The following is a 24,832-nucleotide window of genomic DNA, read 5'->3' as shown; positions in this document are numbered from 1 at the left end:
ACATATATATATATATATATAATATATATATATATAATATATAATATATATATATATATATATATATATATATATATATATATATATATATATATATATATATATATTAAAGCTAATTGACATTAATGTAACCATAAATACATATACGGTGTGTTGCAAGAAACAAGACCACGAACAAAATATTATAATAAGTCCATTTTTACGGGTCAATTACGAAGGGCTGGAAAGGCCCCGGGTGCTGAAATGGCCACCCAGCGTTATAAATCTCAAATCAGCAAAAGGCGAAGCTGCAAAATCTGCCGGATTGGATATCAAAAATGAAGTAAAAATTGGAGGAAACGTCAAAAGGAAAGAAGAATATCGATGGGAATAAAGTTGGGATATTCCCCTTGATAATGCTCTTATTCAAATAATATATATTTCCATTTGTTTTCCTCTCAAATTTTTGTCAGATGGTGTTATGAAAACTGGCAATAGGGAAATAAAAGATGATAGAATATTGCCGGAAAAAATTTAACATTACTACAGCGTATTTCATAACATCAATACCATCAAAAACTAACATTAAAAATTTTCGTGATTCTGATTTCACTACTGTTAAATACTACTGATTTTGCAGCGGCGACAGTGTTATAGTACAACACTAGCAACAGCGGCAGTAGCAGCATTTATATCAAGATCCAGAGCACACCTTTCGATGGACCTTGATTAGCACGAGCTTTATTTACGACTAGAAATACCGAACAAAATGGTACTGCACTCTTTCCCGTAATATCTATCGCTTCTCACTGAATGCGAGATTGTGTGTACGAAATAGCAATAATTACTGAGCGACAGGAAGGATGTGGTAGGCGTTGGTGCCGGAACTCGAGACAAAGACTGAAAAACGTGAGCTATCCTGTAGCAAAAAAGAAACCCTCTCATTTACACCTTGAGAACGATTAGCCTGTTTTGTTCACCTTCTGTGGTATTCAACAACACAATCATTCAGTTTACGAATGATTACGAGATATCTCAATGGAAAAATGGAATAAAAAATACAGACTTGTATAACTGTCAATTTCTATCAGATCAAGCTGCTCGAGCCCTCTACTTTCATGACACTGCAGTACGGTGGCTAGGAAATTTTTCCATAGCTGAATGACTACGGATAACTGCTATATACACTTACATTCGTTGACGAGTCGCAACGCGTGGGAGGTGGCAACACATGAAGTACGTCACACTATATATCTGAATACTATTAAAACTAAAACAAGTATTACACATAAAATTACAATTGATATCCGCACGAGGTGTTGTTTCGTACTAATGTCGATAAACTCCTTTACAGATTTGGCTATTACAAATTTTGTGAAAGTCTCAAGTCAGCCGAAAGTGTCAGTATATACAATAATTTTTTTTTTATCTTCTGAAATTCTGAATCCTATGATTTCCAACTTAAGATAAGACGTGAGTTTGTCATTTACTGAGAAAAACAAAACATTTCTGTTAATTTTTCTTGCAGTTCTGTCAATGCAAGGGCTAAATGTAGATTCAGGTAAGCTTAAGATACTACCTTTCAAATGACAGGAAGAAAGACTCATACCAAGACACTTTCATCCTCAAAACTTACCTATCATAAGCAAAGTTATTGTAACGTATTCCGAGTTGTAAGTCTTGACGGCCCCTAAGACCGTGCCCACGACGGTGCAACAGAGTCCCACGAAGGCAATCATGATGATGAACCAGGATGCTGACGGCTTGGGTCACCATCAGCCCACAACATGATTTGGCTTCTTCCTCGCCCAAGTAGGGAGGACCGCGAGGCGAACCGCGAGACCTGAAAGAAAAGAATGAGTGAATAGCCATTTTTTTCTCATATTATTAGTCTACATGCATATTAAAAAAAACAACAGTTGGTTTCGCTGAACACAAAAAATTCATAACAAAGTCGTGTACTTGGCGTTACCTGAAATTATTTCACCAAAATACATAGAAACTACACTGACATTTTAAGCCCAGACACGAACAAGGATAATAATACAGTAATGAGTCTGGAGGTCTATAACGCCCTTCGGAAGGGCGTAAGCTCATCAGACAACTGTGGGTCCTCAGGATCATCAAAATACGGCGACTGGGAACTGATACAAAAAGTTTGTCATTAACATGTACTCCACTTACAAACGCGATAATTTATAACTTCATATATATACAGTACATATATATATACACATATATGTGTGTGATTATTTTTATACATATAAAACTTACATACATACATACATATATATATACATGATTATAATCACTTTTGTACGTGATTCATTTATCATTCATTATCACTTTATTTCCAATGGCTTGGAAATAAAGTCTAAACCGGTCAGGACCTACACCCCGTCTCTTATTTTTTACCCGTGGTATACACCCCGTCTCTTATTTTTTACCCGTGGTAATGTATGATATATATATACATATACAGCTATTCAGGTGTGCACCCTACCATTCTTTCAATGCCACTCAGGGAAAAAATCAACTCCTTGCACGAGTTCAGGGAACTCCTACAAGGAGGTTCCCGTCGTCTAGCCACCACGAAAAATTCTCCCTCAATTTGATGATAAACGAAAGGAGAGGAATCAGAAAACCGCCTCCGTCGAGGAAGCGTTGCTTGAGCACCAAAGAAACAAAACACGTGGAAACGCCCATGATGGACGTATTTCTCCAGGTGACCAAGAACTTGCTAAAGCCAAGCGGGTTTCTCTTTGTGGGGCAAGAAGAACCCCACTGCAACCTCCCTGAGTCTGCTGAGGCGAGCAATATGCAAGACAGATCCTCCCCCTCTCCGCCAACGTGTCGATCCACATTCTCAGGTACTTCATCCCCTCTTGGGTGGGGAGGTCGGTTTTCTCTCAGTTCATCACAACCCCCAGATCGTGACAAAACAAGATTAGTCGATCCCGATCTTGTGGCAATTTCGCCCCCGAAGACGCCGTAATAAGCCAGTCGTCGAGATACTGTATAAGATGGACCCCAATAAACGGGGCCAAACCGCCATCCGCAACTCTAAATAGATAGACCGTTTCGTCGTAGATAACGCGGGGGTACTTCTGAGAGTCTGGGTGGATGGGTATTTGAAAGCACTCATCCTTTAATTGTCTGATGTAAGAACTCATTAATAATAGAGAGGATGATAAACGGCCTCCAGCCTCTCGCCGCCTTTTCCATTTAGAAGATACGCCAGTTGAGGAAGATTTAGACATGTCTTGAGAATAAGGGGGAAACCAGATCGGTTTGTGTGAGAGGGAAGGACAACGATCCTTCGAACACGAAACTTGGCTTCCACAGATTCTATTTATTTATTTATTTATTTTGCAAACCTTGCTAACTTCTTTGCGGCACCTGTTCTTTAATCATATCAGCATTCATTATATTTGTCAATAAGCTTCAACCATTTTCATTTTTCTACAAACATACGCACTATATATATATATATATATATATATATATATATATATATATATATATATATATATATATATATATATATATTTTAACTATCACTTTCACAACTGTTCTGTGCTTTAGTAGAATTACTAAAAGGACCTCATTCAAACTGGATGGTATCTAATGGAGTGTTTATTCAGAGAAAGTAACTTTTCCTGAATAAATAATCCATTAGATACCATCCAGTTTTGAATCATTTGATATATATATATATATATATATATATATCATTTTAGTATATATAATATATATATATATATATATATATATATATATATATATATATATATATATATATATATATATATATAATATATATATAAAACATACATATTAACCAAGAAATATCCCAATGATATCATAATGTCACTTGTTACCTAAATGTCAATCCAACAAGGAACAGGTCTGAATCCTGGTCCGTATAGACATGCTTATGACTCCCTTTGGGTGGTGCAAGTTATTCTCAAGCTGAAGTGAATCTGATACTGAATGGGTCATGTGTGGCTTTATATGTGAATGTATAAAAAATATAAGTGAAATTTACAGATTCTCTTACATAAACATTTATGGCTTCTCTTAGTTTTATTTTTATGGGGTCCTAAATGAATTCTAGAATAAGGCTTTTGGATGCAAGCCATTCTTCCACCTTCACTGAGACGCATTAAACTCGACTAACTACCAGGTACATAATTCCCCGATGGGATAACAGAAACACCATGGAACGTGCCTTTACCGCTCAATCCTCTTGCCCGTGGCGAGACCATCATATCCACTGCCCATACCTTACTCAGAGATATATCTTTTTAAAATCTACAGGGCAAACGCTCTTTACCTGAATCTTAGATCCATTACCTTACAAGAGCGCTCCACTAGATAAACATCTTCGTATGCATAAGGGATGGAAATGAATCACAAAACGGGGGGCACGAGAAGTCGGGAAAGCCGAGACCCTACCACTGGTTTATCAAGCTCGATGACGTCAAATTCAGGAAGGAACGTGAAATAAAAGCGCGATAGGCTCGTATACTTCTCTTAATCTTGAGGGTGGCCGTTCGTTTCTAATTGAATGACATCCGGAATTCTAAAGCGCCGCTACCACTTCTACTGAGAGAGAGAGAGAGAGAGAGAGAGAGAGAGAGAGAGAGAGAGAGAGAGAGAGAGAATACATTTCTTTAGCTACGATCAACAACTCCATGAATAATCAAGAAGAATAATTTCTTAGAGCATCTAATACGTCGTCTGTAAATTCCGTCAACGATAACACGCGCCATAATCTGTTCCCAGCTGTAAATATCGACAACTCACCAAATCTACACAATTGAACCTCTACTCTGTAAAAAATAAAACTGGAGCTATTACCACATAACACATCTTCATGTGCCTCCTTTGATACTTAAGTTTCTAATTTATAATACCATCTTTAATAACCTCAGCTACTTTATCATAAACTTTTATAAACTGATAGCTATTCTTCCAAAACCAGTTTTTTAAAAACATAGTGATAACTCAGCGTAAGAGCAAGAACAGCAGCTCTTTGCACAATCTACCTCGGTTATTCTTCCGGATCTTCCTTTTCACTTTACGTAACAACGCAACATTGCACAAAGAATCTAGTATCCTCAACTCCTTAAGGCATACTGCCACTGAAATCGACCAGTAGGTAATGATTCAAAGTCTCCCGCTAAGACGTGCCATGATTAAATAATACAACGAAGAAAGGTCAAAGGAGTATACTCCACGATACGCCCAAGCATCCACACAAAGTACAAGTAAGAGCTTCGAAAGAAATGTTCGAGGAGTGTGTTGTGTACGCGTCTGCGAACTCAAGAGGGAGAACTGAGAGATACGGAAAAAGGGGAGAGGCGGGATGAATGGAGAGAAGGGAGGCACGATGTTGAGATGGGAGAGACGGATAGGAGGCTGGGGAATAGGAGAGGAATAGTGGGGTTAGCAACAACAATAAACTCGCTGTTGAACTCTGCCGCACAAAGTAAGTTTAGCCGTACCCTCTCAAGAGCCACCTTCTATGCCCCAAATCTTCATTAGTTTTCAACCCAGGTTCTTCCTCCCATTAGCTTACGCGTTTCGCCACCAAGTCATTCCTAGCAATATAACTGATTAAATCTGGTATCATTCGTCAATCATCATGCTTCTCATGCATGTTATTTTATGTTTGTACATAAAAATATACGAAAAACAAGTCACGCCCTGTGTGGTTCGATGCCGTAGCTTAGCCAGTAACTGAGGCCCACACGATGATACTTCACATAACAGACCAATCCTACCTAAGGATTGGAAGTCATCCTATCCCAAGGTCGCACGGCTATCACAGGTGCCAGGCTTGGTAACCAAGCCTTTTACACTATACAGATTCAATCATACAGTCAGTGGTTTTTTTTTCAAATTTCCTTTATTCATTCAAAACATGGCACACTGGTTAATCTGTCAAAACCAGTCCATTCGCCGAACCATTTACTTTTTGTGTCTGTTCTCCGAATTTTCCTTTTATTCATTCATAGTATGATGTTTCAGTTCAAACGTCCGACGTTAGAGAAACAAAAAAAATCTTAGCTCTCAAAAACTCTAATCAGTTTTATCACCTTTACTTGCGTTATTGGCGCTCACAAGAACGGCTTCCACCTTTAAAAGTATTTACTAAGTATAACAATTAATATAACGAATCCATAGAAGCAAAATCCCATGACCACAAAATATCAGTCGTTAAAAATGAAAATACGAATTTTTTAATCAGTAAAATTACGACTTACTGAGAAAATGCCCCACGACGTGGACTCACAAATCTCCACAGGTGAGGAGAATAGATACGACAGCCGCCTGACAAAAAAAAAACTAACACACTGTGAGCCTATCTCCCCAAAACACGCTCATCTTCACTTCAAATGTACACTTACCATCTTTAGAATACACAGAGAAAGAAATTGTATCTTGACTATCAAGAACCGAAGTTACGTAAGTTCTCAATTTTATAAAGGCTTCCAAGACCATGCTTCAATTGTTTTAAACCTGACTCACTTTTAGTCGCCGGATAAAATATTTCTACATTTCATTCTACTTAATTAAGATCTGGAACTGAAGCATCACTGAAAATGGAAGACGACGACGATAAATTCTAACAAAGAAATAAAGTTCTTTCCTAGGTAAACTGATCAGAGGAGAAATCACTGCCTACCAAATAAAGGCCACGGATTTAAATGTAATTGTCTACTTAAAAATACAATTTATGCTGCCAGCTTACGACTAAATCTCAGGAGTAAAACTGCTACACCCTTTCGCACTTACTGCCCCTTTCCCACATCTTCACTAATACTTAAGATGCAAAATTCTTGCCTGGTCATCTTCATAATATCGAGTGTAACCTGAACATTTTTTTTTTGTCTGTTGTCCTCCGCCTACTCAACCTCTCTCTCTCTCTCTCTCTCTCTCTCTCTCTCTCTCGCGATCGTAAACTGTTGAAAATATGAGGTACTTAGTCAAGAACCGTACCAAGTCTTTTGTTTTGTTCACGATTCATTTCCCAAAGGCAGAGAAAACAACGGGACTTCTGAGCCTAAATCCCAGTACCCAGAATTTCATCATCATAAGAATCCGGCTGCATAACAAGGCGGTACCATGCTTTCAGTAGCAGACGCAGATGGTATACCAGCATATGGCGCACGTTTGACTGATTTCGACTAATGCAGACAGAAGAAATAGAAGACAAAAAGGATCTTAAGATTAAGTACGTTCTTAAACATGGTCTAAGGCACGCCTCGTTGCCTCCCACCATCTCCTCACCTCAGACTGAAGACTTTTTCTCTCAAGGCCCCGTCGGCTCTTCTAATAGGCTGGCGTAACCCTCACCTTTCATGACCCAAAACGCCTCACAGTACTGGTTTTTTGTCATCCACCTCACTCACTCCCAGCAAAAGCAACACACACTGCTTGCACGAACAATGTTCCAACAGCCTAAATACGCCATTCGCTTGATACAGTCACTTTATGCATGAACAGAATGCCAGGGGTAATTTCATAAATTTATGAATCATTAGTAGAAGTATTTTCTTCTTACACTGTAAAACAAATGCAATATAAAAGTCATCTAGAGAACGCTGCAGTATAAAATACACACACACACACACACACACACACACACACACACACACATATATATATATATATATATATATATATATATATATATATATATATATATATATATGTTCATAAGTTTATTTTCGTTGTAACATTTTCATTTACCAACTTCGATGCAAAGACCTGCTTGCCTTTGTAATCCGATGAGAGAGAGAGAGAGAGAGAGAGAGAGAGAGAGAGAGAGAGAGAGAGAGAGAGAGAGATGGGCAAGACTTTCTCCGGCTGCCCACTTGCCTTTCCTCTCCTCACATCCCTTCCTACTCCCAACACATTACCATTTATAGCAGCCATCACCTTCCATTTTACCTCTCTGCGTTCTCCTCATTAACTCGCGCTTGTTTTCCCCAGTGCATACAAAGGTATTTTATAAACTGTATTTTACCCTAAATATTTTTTGCGTGCACAAAATTTTTGGTATTCGCGTTGGAAGCTTGAATTTTAAGCTACCGGTCCCTGTGGGCTTGTTCTACACGAATAGGGTGGTTCTTCTTCTTCTTCTTCTTCATAATAATAATAATAATAACAACATATAACTGCACGTCTATCGTGTGTGTGATAGAGAAATGTATCTCATCTTGTAAGTATAATTTGTATGAAATGTTTGTAACTCGACTCTAACAGCGGAAACAAGCTAGTTACCGCTCCAGAGTTCTCGGAATCCCCAAGGATCGTTAATTCATGATAAGCCAAGTTCCCCTTCCACGTCAACCCTACGAAAATTTTCATGTAGATTCAATTGCATATACGTTAGTCTATAGCGATTAGGATATGACATTTTTATTTATAAATTTTTGTTGTTTTCTGGTGAAACTGCAAACTTCATTTATTGGATTTTCACTACCAAGTTCCTCTGCACTGTATAATATTCCAAGGAATTTTGAATATAATTTCAACTCTTTCACTATCATTATTATGCAGTTGCAGTGTTCCATTACTAAAACCTCAGACTGTCTATTAAAAATCCATAAAAATTTTATCACTTCGAAACTGGATCAAAATTTCACATACGAGAGGAGGACCAGCGGACATCTGTGGTCAAAGTATCAATACAAAGCTTTACCACCTCAAGGAGATTGACGCGTTGATAGGCTTTACCAAGCAGCTACCAGATTACCTTTTAATTCAAAGCAAGAGCGAAAAACAGAGATTAATTTAAGGAAAGAAAACAATCATCCCACAATGAGACAGAGTCAATGTTCAGCGGAAAAACAGGGAGAGGTTGTGCCGCAAATTCACGGCCAACTTGGTAGGGGATTAAAAATATGCAAAACACGCGAGATTCGATATAAAAACAAAATGAATATTTTATGTCGTCAAATGGTTAAATGTACCTGCATCGACTTTTTCATTACATAAGCCAACGAAATTGCCAGCCATGATTGGATCTCTCCCCACTAAAGATGCCTGTCCTTTCCTCTCCAATTCCCTTTTTAATTTCTCGTTGCTGATCGATGGAAGGGAGGCAGGAGGAGGAAGGAAGGAAGGAAGGAAACTGCCCTTGGTCATGAGACAGGCCGGTTGGCAAATTGCTGTTAGTCTCTCCTCCTCCTCCTCCTCCTCCTCCTCCTCCTCGCCGACTAGTTTTACGACCTTTACGTTGGCTCTCACTAACGACCAATTAGAGGTGGCAATCTGCAGCCGAACGATGCAAGACTTTTTTTCCTTATGGATAGAAATTGATGTGAACTAGAAGCGAGAGAGAGAGAGAGAGAGAGAGAGAGAGAGAGAGAGAGAGAGAGAGAGAGAGAGAGAGAGAGTAATATCCACTTCGTGGCTTCTGATGCTGACTGCATGGGCTTCCAGATTTCCATAATGGTCCCATGCAACACCAACACCACAACCATCGACATCGTCTTGGCGATATCATGACCGTAAGGTCAAAAGAAATTATACTGGTTGTGGGGTCTCTCTCTCTCTCTCTCTCTCTCTCTCTCTCTCTCTCTCTCTCTCTCTCTCTCTGTAGTTATGACATTATAATAGATTTGACATTATAATGGATTTAACACAATATATATAAAATTGATGGATAAACATAAAACACTTCGACAGCTAGACTTTCCTTTAAATGTTCCAATACAGAACTTTTGGCATATCAACAAAACAGTAACTATGTAAGAAATATAAAATTAATATAACCGAAAATGACTGGTTTGATATCGAGGCCAAAGTTATTATAATTATGAATCTAATTAATACAGTTTCTTACCTTATCAACACGCTAAAAAGTACATGATACAATAAGACCACTCAATATACTGTATATACCCTATATCCAAGTTCGCCTGGATCAAAAGCTTTGTTACCTGACTTGCACTAGAACTGAACTGAATTGTGCCTCGTGATAGACTCGATTACTGGACATCCCTTTTCATCCTGTTGATACAGAAAGCGGCCAAAATGGTTGAGTCATATATTGGGACAATGAATTTCATGTTGCAAAAAAAAAAAAAAAAAAAAAAAATGGAGTAAAAACAATCACTGCTTACAGCATCCAAACACTCAGGTTATAAGTGTTATAAGTTCAGCCTGCGTGAATGAAGCCCATTTAGAAAAATAATCCTCATGTCCCTCTGGGTCCAAGCTTTCACATGCATTTAGACTTAGTAACAGCCGCACCAGCTCATCCACTGCGCGCATTCAATGATACCTCGGAGTACAACTAGTCGATGTAACCTCCTCCTCCTAATATATTTTCATCTTTAGCTGCCCGATAATGGATCTCAGTTCGTAAGTCCAACTTTCTGCAGGGTGGTCTGTCCACAGCCTTGGACTCCCAAGGAGGACGTCGTTGTTCAAGTGCTCTCGTTGATAATACTAACATCTACAATATTTTAAAGCTGAATATCTTTTGCTGTTACTGCAAGCCAGCTATTCCTTGCTCCTTGTTCCATTCTGGGAGCATTCACCGTTTGGTAAACAGCTTTTTGTCTGCACAGTCGAGATCACAAACTTTAACTGGACAAAATGTTCAGTGACTTTCATAACTAATAATTTCATCAGCATAAGCAACAATTGTAGTTCTGGGCAACATAGCACTAACGATGACATTAATAAGGACATTGTTCAGAACAAAGTTTAACTAAAGCCACCATGAGGGTGGGAGGCTTTTCCCTTAAAAAAGCATGTAACCTCCCTTTCCATTGGATAATCTTTAAACCAAGCCAAAAACTACCCTTTTATGCCTATTTCCTCAATTCACAATGGATTATTTGTCCACTGGCTTTATCGAGAGCATTTTCTATGTCTAATATTACAGAATATTTTTTGAGTTACTAGCAAGTAACGTTGTTATGCAGCAAGTTGTGCTTCCTTTTATGAACCCATTCCAGTTTGAAAGCAATGAACTACCAATCTTAGCCCAAAGCCTTTACAAAATTATCCATTCTACCCTTTTACGGGAAGCCATTGAAACTGGTCAAAATTTCGCAGGTCTCCAAGCTGGGGATTGACACAAGGAATAAGCTCTCTCGGTTGTATGGTATCTTTCCATGCTTGAATTATAATGAAAAGCTTGAGGAAGAATAGCATTCCACCATTACCAAGGCTGATAATGTCATGAATAACACTCTACTCCCCTTCTTTATCAAAAGCAAAAGGTCAGATTCGGGAATATCCACACATGTCATCCTCTGCAAAGATGACAGTATTCATGATTTTATTTTAATTCTATTTTTAATTCTATCAGGCAGGATATTCACGGATAATGCAGGGTCTTCATGCTGCCACCAGAGTGTGAGTATTTCTTGCAATATCCAAGCATTTCCTTACTCTCTTAGAAAAGATAAAACATCGGCAACTGGGTCTACTAAAAACACATAAGGACGGAATTCCCCCAGTCCCACCATATCCAGGCATGTACAAATTATCCAAATGGCTGGCAGTTTATTATCCCTCTTAGGAACATCCTTATCCTCCCACGTAATGGGCCAAAATTTTATTCGTAAATTTTATAACAAGCTGCGCAGTCTAGCGTGGAATTGTTACTTTTATCAGTAAGAAATTCCATTTACTCTTTGGCATTGACTGAACAAAAGTCCTTAGATAACACGATGAAATTAGTGAGTCTGTGCGTAACCAACAACGGACTTTTTTTCAAACGTAACTTTAGTTAAAAAAAAACTTGGATATATGAGCGGTCTCCTCTCCCCATGCCTGATAAACCTTTAGGTGGAATATTATGAAACAAATTACGCAGTCTATTATACCTCATAAATAACTATTTAGAGAGTGAGTTGCCATCCAGTTAATATTTGTCACAAGTGCAATTAAGAACGAGTGGATTAACCCGAAGAACCCAACTGCTATCTTCTTTCAAAGCTGCTGCGACCGACAGGATATAATTACGGTGCGGTGAAGCGGTAACTATTAAGGCTGAGGTGGGTGCCTTCCCTCACCCACTTACAAATACTGAGTGAAAAACACGAAAGGCATCCATACAACATAAAAACACTCTTTTTCACCAAGACACAATACTTCTTCACAAAAAATATAACATAAAAACACCAAAACTATGATATAGTATGTAGTAACTAAACACTACAAACTAAACCCAAATATTTTGGATACCTAGATGCATTCTTTGTTTAAATATAAACATACCTTAGGATACCATGTTTTTGCTCCCGTTTTGACCACCTGCATCTTCTGGGCAAGAAGCTGCTCTCCTTAACATCAATTTTTTTTTTTTTTTTTTTTTAGGCAAGGGTAATTACACCTACCGTCTCTTTTCGCATAAAAAAATTAAAAAAAAGTCTGCTAGCTGATGTTCAGCACTTTTTACCTCACATAGAGAAACTGCACAACCACTCATCCATCTCCTATTTCCCCCAGGGGAGCACGACCTTTGACCTCTGGTCGACCTACGCCAATCAGCTGTTGGTCCCCTGCATACCAATGCCCTTCGAAATTGTTATCTAACACAAGCAAGGAATTTAAAACACGCAGGCTTCACCGTGTTCGGAGTATGATCCTAATCCTAATGAACGCCCGTTAAAATGGATATGGCAGCTGCTACAAATGTCAAAATCTGTATTACCCCTCCACACACACACACACACAACACATATTTCTATATTGCTTTCTAAAACCCATTTCCTTCCCCGGTGCCCATGAGCAGCTCTGATACGACACTGAAGGGTCAAATACTAAAATATTCAAAACCTATTTAGCTATTCGTCATTTTTCTTTACTATAATAAGAAAGAAAGAGCTTTAGCAAGGGTTCAATCCGGTGAGGTAAAGATTATCTGGTAGAGGTCCTTCCGTTTTCATGGTGAACATGTGACCAAGTTACTAAACTCACTCTCTCTCTCTATGTGAATCCCAGCTGCTACCACCAACAGTCGACTAACAGCAATGTACCTTATTGACTAATCATATCAAAATAGGATTACACTGGCCTACCAAGGCCTACAGAGAGAGAGAGAGAGAGAGAGAGAGAGAGAGAGAGAGAGAGAGAGAGAGAGAGAGAGAGAGAGAGAAGAGAGGATCCCCACTTTTAATAATTATATTATATTTCTTAATCTTTTATATTATAACAGATAACATTAAGTTACATAAAAAGTTCCGGGACGTTTAATTGAATTTAGAAGTACACTCGAAATATTAAACCCCTCAATTTCTCCACAAGGTATTACAGTAATTCCACTGACACAATTATATTCACTTACGTACAACTACAACCCGCCACTTACGACGCCTACGCGATGCCTTGAACCAAAGGGCTTCACATTTGAGTCAATTAACTTGATTATCTGTCTACTTGTGTTTAATTAATTCATAGCGCAGAATACGGAGGAACTCGAGCACACAGCGTTGGGATTTGGATGGCTAAGGGTAGGGATTAGGGACAGGTGGATAATAGTAGGGATGAAAAGGATATACGTGGATACAGAAAAGGGTCCCTAGACGCTCTGGTGACGCCAAGTCTACTTGCGCAACATCAAAGCTCCAGAAACGGATGGGCAGGCACCCACAGCTATACAAGAGTGACTCGCTAGAAGGTGGTTTTCCAACAATACGTTAAGTTTCTCGTCCACGTATTAAACGGCGGGTTCTTACATCTTCTCTGACACATAAATATTATGAGGAAGAATAGTCTGAAATATAAGCAAGCAAAAATACCTTGGCGAATACCTTAACAGCCAGCAACAAATCCAATATCAGATAAAAATTTAATATATTACTACGATAATTAAGGAGTCAATTAACTTTAAAAATCACTCGATAAATCGACCCCCAAAATTCTGAAATTAACGATATTTCTCATAGTTCGGTGTAAATTGAAAAAAGGGTGTAAATTGAAAAAAGTATTATAATTAATGTATCAAATATAATTAGTTTAATTACAAATTTACCACTTTCAGGTTTCCCCTTGACAAGGGAGCTGTACTTCTCAATGTTTGAACATATACAATTCCACTATGACTAACTTAAAAAAAGGATATTTTATAAACAGCCATCTAGTTTCTCGATCTGGAAAATCATGTTCACTCACATTGAAATATAACCAAATATTCTCGCACCATTCCAGTAACTATAATATTTAAGTATAACTGGCGAAAAACAATAAATACTATTATAAAAATCAAAAGAATACGATTCCTTTCCACTTTATTTACTCCCCTTTTCAACTCATGAGCATTGAACATCATTCCTAAAAATACTTTAAACTGAATGTTCATTATCATTGAAAATTAAAGTACAGGGCCTATGAGAAATTCTGCCACTCACGTTTTCCCTGTGCTTTATCCGCAGATCTCATCCATATACGTATGTATGGGTCTTCCAAATCTGGTGCCCACAGAAATCAAGTACTTGCTGTTACATACTATTTTCCCAGCGGTAAAGTGAGGGTCACATCCAAGTTATCTCCATCCCACTTCCATCATTATGCTTTCTACATAGGCGAAACTTCCCCAATTTCCTTTATGTATCCTGTCATCTGACTCACAATCTAGTATCCTTCTTGCAGGTTCATTATCAAACAGGAAAAATCCTTAAATGTAGTTTTATTGCGTTATTCATCTTCTCCGCGATATTTGTCAACTGTACATTTTGCTTTTGCCTGTTTCCAGGTCTCATTCGATATTCAAGGTTTCCGTCTTGTTACTCAGTATCCCTTTAATTCTTTTCCAGAAAACTGATATACAGCGTGGATGTGGCTTCTAGTAGTATAAGTCTATTTTGTCATTCAATTAAAGAAGCCTCTTAATGTTTATCTTCAAACCGAGATACTCTGTCAACTTTTTTGTTGGGTACTTTTTATTTCATCTTTAGCGTGGAATTGACAAGTTGCTGATCACAGCTCCTCATTCCTCAGTGTCCTTTTCACCCTTGGCTCAGCTATGTGACCTGTGTGGCTTCTATGACTGCCATCTGGAAATGTCCAATTGTGGTTATGGATGTCCTTTAGTTTGAAAAGGGTACCTTCAATTGCCAAATTATTCAATTGCTAACCCATTTTCGTATGCAGTCTCTCCCTGTCATTCCTTACCATACTTCCATTGTTCCTATGAACCTTTACATTCATATCACCACCAACAATTCTCTTATCTCTGTGGTATTCCTAAAACATTTTGCAGTTCTATATCATATTCATCTTTTATTTCTTACAGGCGCTCATTTATTGGTGCCTAGCACAAGAAAATACCCATACTACATTTTTTATTAATATCATGTCAGTATTTATCTACGGGTCGCGGTTCTCCAGTCAGTCAGTGCCTTTCCTGAATTCCCTTACGCCGTAATCCACAAACATTATACATATAAATATATAGATGAGTACATACATGCATACACATATATACACAATTTTTGTCACAGTGACAAACACACATATATACAAATGTATGTATGTATGTATGTATAAAGGCCAGTTTACAAGTACCCAACGCACCAAAACCATTCGATAAAAAACGAAAAAAGCTAAGAGCTTTAGATATAGGGACCACTCTCCCCACAAGTTGGTTTTTTATTATTTTTTTCTTTGGCCGCAGGTAATGGGGGAAGGAGGGGCCCCGCAGCGTCGTAAATTCTCACCCTACCCCAATTTACAAGGATTCATGACACTGATCGAGGAGACATATTTCGCTCTGCTCGATTTTTGCTCGGAATTTCTTCAAGAGCTAAGAATTTCTTCAAGGGCTAGGAATTTCTTCAAGGGCTAGGAATTTCTTCAAGGGCTAGGAATTTCTTCAAGAGCTAGGAATTTCTTCAACTGCTAACAATTTCTTCAACTGCTAACAATTTCTTCAACTGCTAACAATTTCTTCAACTGCTAACAATTTCTTCAACTGCTAACAATTTCTTCAACTGCTAACAATTTCTTCAACAGCTAACAATTTCTTCAACTGCTAACAATTTCTTCAACTGCTAACAATTTCTTCAACTGCTAAAAATTTCTTCAACAGCTAAAAATTTCTTCAACAGCTAACAATTTCTTCAACAGCTAACAATTTCTTCAACAGCTAACAATTTCTTCAACAGCTAAAAATTTCTTCAACTGCTAAAAATTTCTTCAACAGCTAAAGCGCGACAAAATTGTCCTCTCTCTTTCTCGGTCGACCTTTCCCTTTAAGAATAAAGGTTTTAATCCGTGTTTTAATACCACGGCATCCATATGAGTTTTAATATATGAATGTTTAACCTGCTACCTATAAATTTAGCATTTTTATTCATGTGCAAACCAAAGAGCTCTCAGAAATAAAAAGCAACTGGACAAACAACAATCTCCAACACCCAGTTACGTTATCGTAAAAGTGAAACCACCGGTCTGAATTACAGGAAGTAACAAAATGATATAGTAAAAGAGAACAAAAACCCTCAAACTGCTCTATATTTCATTGTTCCAAAAACAAAATTCTGATTCCACACCTTAAACAGACCTCCTCTCCACAAAAGTTAAATGTGATCAATCATTGGCTAAGAAAACTACATCCTCGATATCACAGTATCTCTCCTCTTCCTTGCACCAAACTTGCTTCGCTGAAAAACATCATAACTTCTGGATAGTGACCAAGATTTACTGGCACCGTGGATTTTTACAGTGCCATGGAAAGACGAAGCAACAGTCGACTCTAATGGCTACGAAAATGATTCCATCCGCAAAGTGCCAATTTTTAGTTTTCTGTAAAAGAAAACTATGAGATGGATTGGCTGTCCGTCCGCACTTTTTCTGTCCGCCCTCAGATCTTAAAAACTACTGAGGCTAGAGGGCTGCAAATTGATATGTTGATCACCCACCCGCCAATGATCAAACATACCAAATTGCAGCCCTCTAGCTTCAGTAGTTTTTTTTATTTAAGGTTAAAGTTAGCCATGATCGTGCGTCTGGCAACGCTATAGGATATGGCCGGCGGCTCATACAGCATTATACCAAGACCACCGAAAGATAGATATATTTTCGGTTGCTTTAATTATACGCTGTACAGAAAACGACATTGAGCCGAAGAAACTTCGGCGCATTTCTTACTTATTTAGAACTGGCAGTAGTTGAAATATGTCGCCTATAATACGGCGTTGGAGAGCAAGCAAAGAGGGGCCCCCTCAGCAAAAAAAAAAAAAAAAAAAAAAAAAAAATTAAAATGGAAGAAGAACGTACAATCAAGACAGCTTTCTGGGCATGCCCTCAAATACCGCAAGCTCACAATGCCTAAAGGGCATCGTACGTGACACAGCAACTCATTTAAAATTCTATGCGTCATTCTGGATTGCAAATTCACTTTTGAGAAACATATTCAGTCTCTCCTCTTCAACTGCACAAAATCTCAGCACACTGAGAAAGTCTCTCGAGAGTTTAGACCTCTATATCCCCCAAAAAGTTTTAATTCTTTAATTTTAAACGTTTTGAATATCGATCCTGTTTGGTCTTGAGCAGCCGACTCGCAGCATAAAACTGAACATGAATTTAGTTAATTCTGTTTGTACCCCTAATCTTCATGTTAATCTCTGGATACGTCGTTCAGTTAGGTCGTAGTGCATACGGTGTAAGGTATTTCATAATTCTAATTATCCTTTGTATTCACAGCTTCCCAGAATATACCATCTAACAATCGTGCTCTTTCTTCCGTGAGGTTCAGTACCTTAGTTTCTTCAAGTTTTATCCCTGTTGTGACCAAACTTTGGAATGATCTTTCTAATATTGAAACTGAACCGCTGCAAATAAAGTCCAAGCTAAGTGTAAATGTTTTTTGTTGAACAGGCTCGCATACATCACACAGCGGATTATTTTTTGTTTTATTTACTTTTTATTTTATTTATCTTAACCGTTGTTACCGATCATGTTTGTTTTTCTTTGTTGTTATTCATCTTTCATGGTTTATTCTTTACTTTTCAATTTCCTTTTCTTCTTTACTTTTCAATTTCCTTTTCTGTTCCGGGCTGTTTTCCCAATGGGGCTCTGGGATATGCAGCATTATGCTTTTCTAATTGAAGCTGCAGCTTGCTTGATAATAGCTTGTAACAGTACACGGCCCTGTTACAATTTCCACCTTGGTATAAACTTTGTGATTTTTCCCAATAGGCCTGACTTCATTTCAGGAATACTGGTTTTCACTTAGAAAACGGCACATAGAGACATCAGTACTCTAACGTTCCTTCCTGAATGCAGATAAGGTGGTATCAAGATCTAATTCCGTGTCCTTAATTCAAATTTATACTTCCAAGAGGCCTACGAGAGTGAGTGACACGAGTTTATAAAAGTTAAGACGCTTGTTACAACGAAGAGAGAACTTCCCTGTCAAAACTAACTACTTCCCATTCCCAGTTCCCCGAGAAAATCAAGGATGCCACTCCCAGGTCTTGTCCTTGCCTTTGCCACGACTCCAGCTGGTTTTGCACACTCAATCCTGGCGGCCGTAAAACCACACTCAATCCTGACGGCCGTTTCTGTGTCGCAAATACGCCTGACTAATCAGAAAATAATGACAAAAGTATAGGCGACATTCAGCAAGCCTGCAAACTCTCATTAACCATACCGACAAAATTAAGACACACGAACAGTAATTTCATTTCGGATTATGACCGTCAAATGGCAACTCAAAATAATAAAATCATTCGTTACAGCATACATCCTACGATACAGCATGCATCCTACAAACCAATTACTGCCCATCAATGCATTGGGCAATATGGTTTTCAAGGCGACAAATTAAAATGTTCATCCATGGCCACCTTAAGTTATAAGGGAGGAATCACCCACTGAATGGTTTCGACAGTTTCATCAAATTCCGTTCTTCGTTCCAGATGTTTTGATAACCCACACACACACACACAAGAGAGAGAGAGAGAGAGAGAGAGAGAGAGAGAGAGTTGATATCACCACCATATGCTTCATGAATTCTGAACTGTTGAGAGCAAACAGAGTCGATACCGCAAACCTCCTCGCTTTGATAGTTGTGACAATATCAGATTCAGCACCAGCAAGTTTCAGAATATATGTACTATCAGAAATTTACGCTAATAATGAGGTATTGCTGGAACACATTATCCGCTAAAAACAAAACCCATCAAGTTAAGGCGTAATAATGGGAACCTAAGATCTTACAGTGAATGATGAAAAATGGGTGAGGAGGGAACGGGTTAGGGTTAGCATTGCATAACCTGACAGATGGCACACTGCTTACTAATGAGTGCAAAGCCTATTTGACTATTGCCAACCTGGTTCTTGGAAAATTCCTCGTATTAATACTTTTTCTTTTTTTAGGATTTCATCTCATCGGACCTCCTAGCTATAAAATATGTGCTAACTTTGTCGACAGCTATATAAAACAAAGTGTGAAATCGTAGACATTAATATTCAACATAAACCACTGTGTTCATACAGTAGGCACAGACCATGACACGTTCTCTCTCTCTCTCTCTCTCTCTCTCTCTCTCTCTCTCTCTCTCTGTATATATATATATATATATATATATATATATATATATATATATATATATATATATATATATATATATATATATATATATATATATTATATATACACACCCACACTTGTTACTTATACACACGTCAAGTTTTTTTCTTCACAAATATTAAGTCACAAATATCACTTAACACCGAATAACCTCGGGAAGAGCCTACACCAAGAGAGACAGATTCTAAACGATTTGACATTCGAGACCAACTTTCATTCAGGAAATTCAGAATCAATCACTTAACCTATCTCTTCGCTTGTCCCACGGGAAAAAGACAATAAAAACCTAGCATTTAAATTAAGATAAATGAATGGCAGAGGATACACAGAAGATACTTAGAATACAGCCTTGTCGAAGTACAAGTACTTAATCACAATATACGTACACGCACAAATACACGCACACACAAAACAATTTCAAACCGACTAATTCTGATGTTCAGCTAGGTGAACGCAGCAAGGTCGTAGGAAGCACGATTTTGCCCGGCCCAAAAAGTCATGGGGCTACGTAACCCCGTTTTTGCAGGAGGCTTCATTTTCCATCCCAACCTTCGCCATAGGGAAGACTTCGAAATTCTACAATCTCTTTAGGACGTAGGACGTGAGGACTATGCAGAACTAGGAACGGAGCTCGTTCCGTTCTCAACGTAATAAGTTGGGATCTTTCCTAGATAGTGAGCCCCAGGAAAGTTCGGGGGTCGTTATCTAGGACTAATATGTTTTCTTTGGAGTCATTATCTTCATGATATTTATAATCTTTTGTTTATGTTTTTACGGTCATCCCCAACGGCCTTGTACTAAACACGCCGCAAAGGTGGATACATAGGCCTACCGGGTTAAAACCCCTGGCGGTCACTACCTAGGAAAGATCTAAAGGTTGTAAAAGTATCCAGTTAGTTTTAAAATGCCATTCTATTTTATATGATTTAAGAAAATACACAATCTCGGTAAGAGACTCCCAAACGGAACGACACTAAAATATTCTTGTTTCTCATTCTCTACACAAGCAAGCACATTCTATCGTGAACGCAGCGCAGCCAAGCAATCGGAGGGCTTCACACAGCCTTGAAACAAGATACAAAAAGATAATACATAAGATACAAAAAGATAATACATATCAAGTAAAAGCATACCGAATACATTTTTGATGACCGCAACGTCATCTAAATTTTAATCAAAGACTATATATATATATATATATATATATATATATATATATATATATATATATATATATATATATAAACTACAGCTTTCCCTTGCGTTAGGTTCCACTTTTCCCCCATTCTTTTATTGTACGCGAGGAATAGGTATGCAATAGGTTGCTGATCCCGTCCGCCTCTTCGAATCTAGAATAGCAGTGGCTAGGTAGTCGACAAGAAGGATGAGTGAACAGTGCCATTCAGCAATGCTGAAATATGTTTGTGTAATCAACATGAATCATAAGGAAAAAGCAAGAGAAAAAAAAAGGGAATTACAGGAATACATCCTCCTGTATGTTTACCCCTAAACTGAAGTCCAGTTAGTCATGGAAAATAGAAATAAAGAGAATAACACCAAAAAGATGAATAAATCCCATGATCAGAACCAACATCACCAAACCACTCATTCCAGAATAGAAACATCGTAAACAAATAACAATTTAGCAAGCCCGCTAATAATCAAGAGGTGACCTTGAACTTTATTATCGTCTTTGGAAATGAACAATGCAGCCCACTGCCTCTTTAGAGCTGCGTGTCCCATTAAACTGAAACCGATGAATAAGGTTTGGCGGAGGGAGCGCGTCCGTTTTTTTCAAGGCAATCTTAGACGAAATATAAAGCTAGCTGCAGGAATTACGGCGGCAGATTACAAGAGTAAGTATAAGTGTGGCAGGAGAATGCTGGAAGGGACATGTTGGCAGAATAGATAGAATTTCGAATTTAGGTCAAAGGCCAAGCGCTGGGACATATTAGGTCATTCAGCGCTGAGAGGGAAATAGACAGTAAGGTGGTTTGAAAGGTGTAACGGGAGGAAAACCTCGCAGTTGCACTATGAAACATCTGTTAGAAAGGATGGAAAGTCAGATGGAAGAAAGAGAATATGGACGGAGATACAGTAAAAACAATTAAAGAGGTTGCAGCTAGGGGCCGAAGGGACGGTGCAAAGTGCACTGATGGCATTAAACCCCTACGGGGATTGGTAAAATAACAAAGAGGTGATGTGAAAGAGACGAGTACGTTAGAAAAAGAGGAAAAAGCGATGAAGATATGGAACGGGGAGAAAAAGAGAGATGGGTGAGGGGTGTTCAACGTTTTGTTTACCGACCAGCGGAACCTTTTGCACGGCCGAACTGTATTTTCAGAACAGGTTAGATCAACATCTTGAATACGAAGCATTCGTTTATGCTAACCAAGTTAACAACGCCGGTGACGACCCACGAATGGTAGATCTGGATTAACAGGCATCCTCAAAAGAGGTACCGTATGCATACCTTGTTATTAAATTACTACACACACAAATATCTTATTTACACATCTGGCGAACAGTTCCCGTATTCTTCCCCGTATTACTGCCTTTAGGAAACACGCCATAAACACAGCGCATGTTATTCACACACACACACACACACACACACACACAGAGAGAGAGAGAGAGAGAGAGAGAGAGAGAGAGAGAGAGAGAGAGAGAGAGAGAGAGAGATTCTATTACACTTCGTACTGCTTTCATACCGGGATTCATAAAAATGTCATCACTGTTAATGACCTAATTTCAAATACCATCACTATTATATTCAATGATATTTAAAAATATTTTATACTTTTAAAATACAATTCTCTGGCAAATTCCCCTTACAGTCTTAAATAACACATTCTCATCAGACAAGGATTACCGGCCCTACACCCAACGTAACCACAAGGATAAAATATGAAAAAAAAAGGGGAAGAGAGTCCCGACTGCTCGGCATTCTGGGCGTCTCTAAATGACCTTAAAATGACCTCTTTTATCAAGAAAGGACCCGGTGTTAAACCTCAATGGTCGCATTGCAGGGCTTGTTTAGGGGGGGAAAATGGTCTTCTAAAAAAGCTCGTTGTTCCTCTGGGATGAAGGAAGAGGCCAATTTCATTTATATATTTTATGTATAAGCAAGTACTCATACTATGCGCACTTTGTATAGTTCATGTATAAACAAGTACTCATACTATGAACACTATACCTTCTGAAATTTTCAGATATAAACAAGGGAAAGGCCCGTGCCAACACAAGAGTTGGCTTAATACAATACAACAACATGAACACTATATATTTTATGTACAAGTAAGTATTCATACTATGCACACTTTATATATTTTATGTATGAGCAAGTACTCATACTATGCACACTTTACATTTTTCATGTATAAGCAAGGATATACTCAAACTATGCACACTTTATATATTTCATGTGTAAGCAAGTATACACTCAAACTATGCACACTACGACCCATATCCTTCATACTTTGTATGAAAGGAACTGACAATTCTCGTGTTTCTTTCACTTTACAGATAAGCTTTGAAATTTTCTACTCGCCTCTGTTTTTCCCTATCTTTCCTTGAGGACGCCTGTCTATCGCTTCCATCGTGGTCAAGCCCAATACTCTTCCTAATTTTTTTTATTCTTGTTTTCCTCTGACCTGGGCTAGAAAAAGACATTAATTTGCCTTACCCTTCGGCATTCGCTGTAAAGATAATGACTGCTTTAACAAAAAATCCTGGGTACTAAATATATTTCGAAAATTATGAGGACCATACACAATGATCAGAAAGAGAAAAACGTACAAAAACTAAATAAGACGATTATATAAGAAACTGACGGAGAAACAACGAAAATTCACCTTACAAAATTTCATGACATTCTGCATCTGTTCGCCCAATATGAGCGCTTGGCCATTTCGCGCGGCCACTGTGACCGCCGACGGTCGCCATTGCAACATTCTGCATGCAAGAAGAGACGCAGCATATTCAATATGACGGATCTCACCGGCATATAGATGTCCTCTTATTCGTACACTCAGATGCAAGGTGGTGTTGATGGAAGTAAAGGTAGAGAGAGAGGTGGCGCAAGACTGGAGGATAGAGAATTGGGAGGGGGAGGAAAAGAAGAAATGACAGGGGGTGAATAGGAAGGGGAGGAGATGGCCGGTGGGAGAACAAGAGCTGGTGGGTAAGGGAGACGAAGAACAGAAGAGGAGGGATGGACGTATACCAAAGGAAGAACCGCAGGGGGGGAGGGGGGGGCAAAAGTAACCACCTACAGTACTTGCCAGCAGTAGGAGAGGACGCGTGCGAGGCACAGGCTTCTTTGATTCAAGTCATACGGCCTGATGCGTTTGGTAACAAAGCCAATGGACACTGAGCATCGCGTGCGTGCTTGCGAGATATGTTATCTACAAAGCAAAAGCATTTGCTGGTCATTCTTGTTACTCTAACATTTCCAGTTTTAAATTAACGTGTTTCGGATAAAATATTTTGCTGCAGATACAATATGGCAAGATTTATAGTAAATATACTATAACATCAATTAAGGGTTTGACGCAAGAGCAATTAAGAGAGAGAGAGAGAGAGAGAGAGAGAGAGAGAGAGAGAGAGAGAGAGAGAGAGAGAGATGAATACAACATAACAGCGAGCAATTCTGCTGGAGCAAATCAAAGCATTTTTCGGCATTCAGAAATAAAGTAAAAGCAAAGCAAACACAAGTCATAGGTATACAGAAAACGTGGTCTATATACACAAAAACAGCTCGAGGATAAAACTCAACAAGATACATTTAGAAATAAGCACAAAAAGAAAGGAAGCGGCAGCATATATCTTTGGCAAGTGGGACTTTGTGGCAAGAAAATTTCAGACCTGTTACAGGACGACCTAAGGTCTAGTAATACTAAAAGTACTATGTATGTGTTAGCTTGTAGAGATTCACTCGATTACTTTATACAATTCTACATTAAATATCTAAAATGTAGAATTAAGATAGAGTCAACTGAAGAACACACGAAGAAACTTACAATGAAGTTCTTGTCCGCTTTCTGAACTTTCTTCAGAAAAGCGCCTCCCCTTGTGGAAGCAATGTCTCACATATAAAAATAAATAAAAGCCAAAATAAACTCCTGCAAAGAATTCGATCGACCAGAAGATTAATGATCCGCAGAAGACCTTCAAGGGAAGTACTGTCGCTAATTAATTACGCCAGCGGGTCCTACGACCACAGAGGGTTAAGCAACCAATGATAAGACATGAGACATTATGGTAATCATTATGACCAAA

General features: G+C 38.4%; 1 protein-coding gene across 1 annotated transcript in view; it reads right to left on the bottom strand.

The window, feature by feature from the left end:
- LOC136855409 (uncharacterized) overlaps positions 1–24,832 on the bottom strand; it is an 866,344-nt gene that overhangs the window by 9,061 nt on the left and 832,451 nt on the right. The window contains 2 exon segments of the mRNA XM_067132403.1: positions 1,616–1,731; positions 1,733–1,822. Of these exon segments, the coding sequence (XP_066988504.1) occupies positions 1,616–1,731; positions 1,733–1,822 (206 nt within the window).

Source organism: Macrobrachium rosenbergii, chromosome 31 (genome assembly GCF_040412425.1).
Source record: "Macrobrachium rosenbergii isolate ZJJX-2024 chromosome 31, ASM4041242v1, whole genome shotgun sequence".
In the NCBI taxonomy this organism is placed as follows: Eukaryota; Metazoa; Arthropoda; class Malacostraca; order Decapoda; family Palaemonidae; genus Macrobrachium; species Macrobrachium rosenbergii.
Note: the sequence above shows the minus strand (reverse complement) of the source record. Positions and strands in the feature narration are given on the sequence as shown.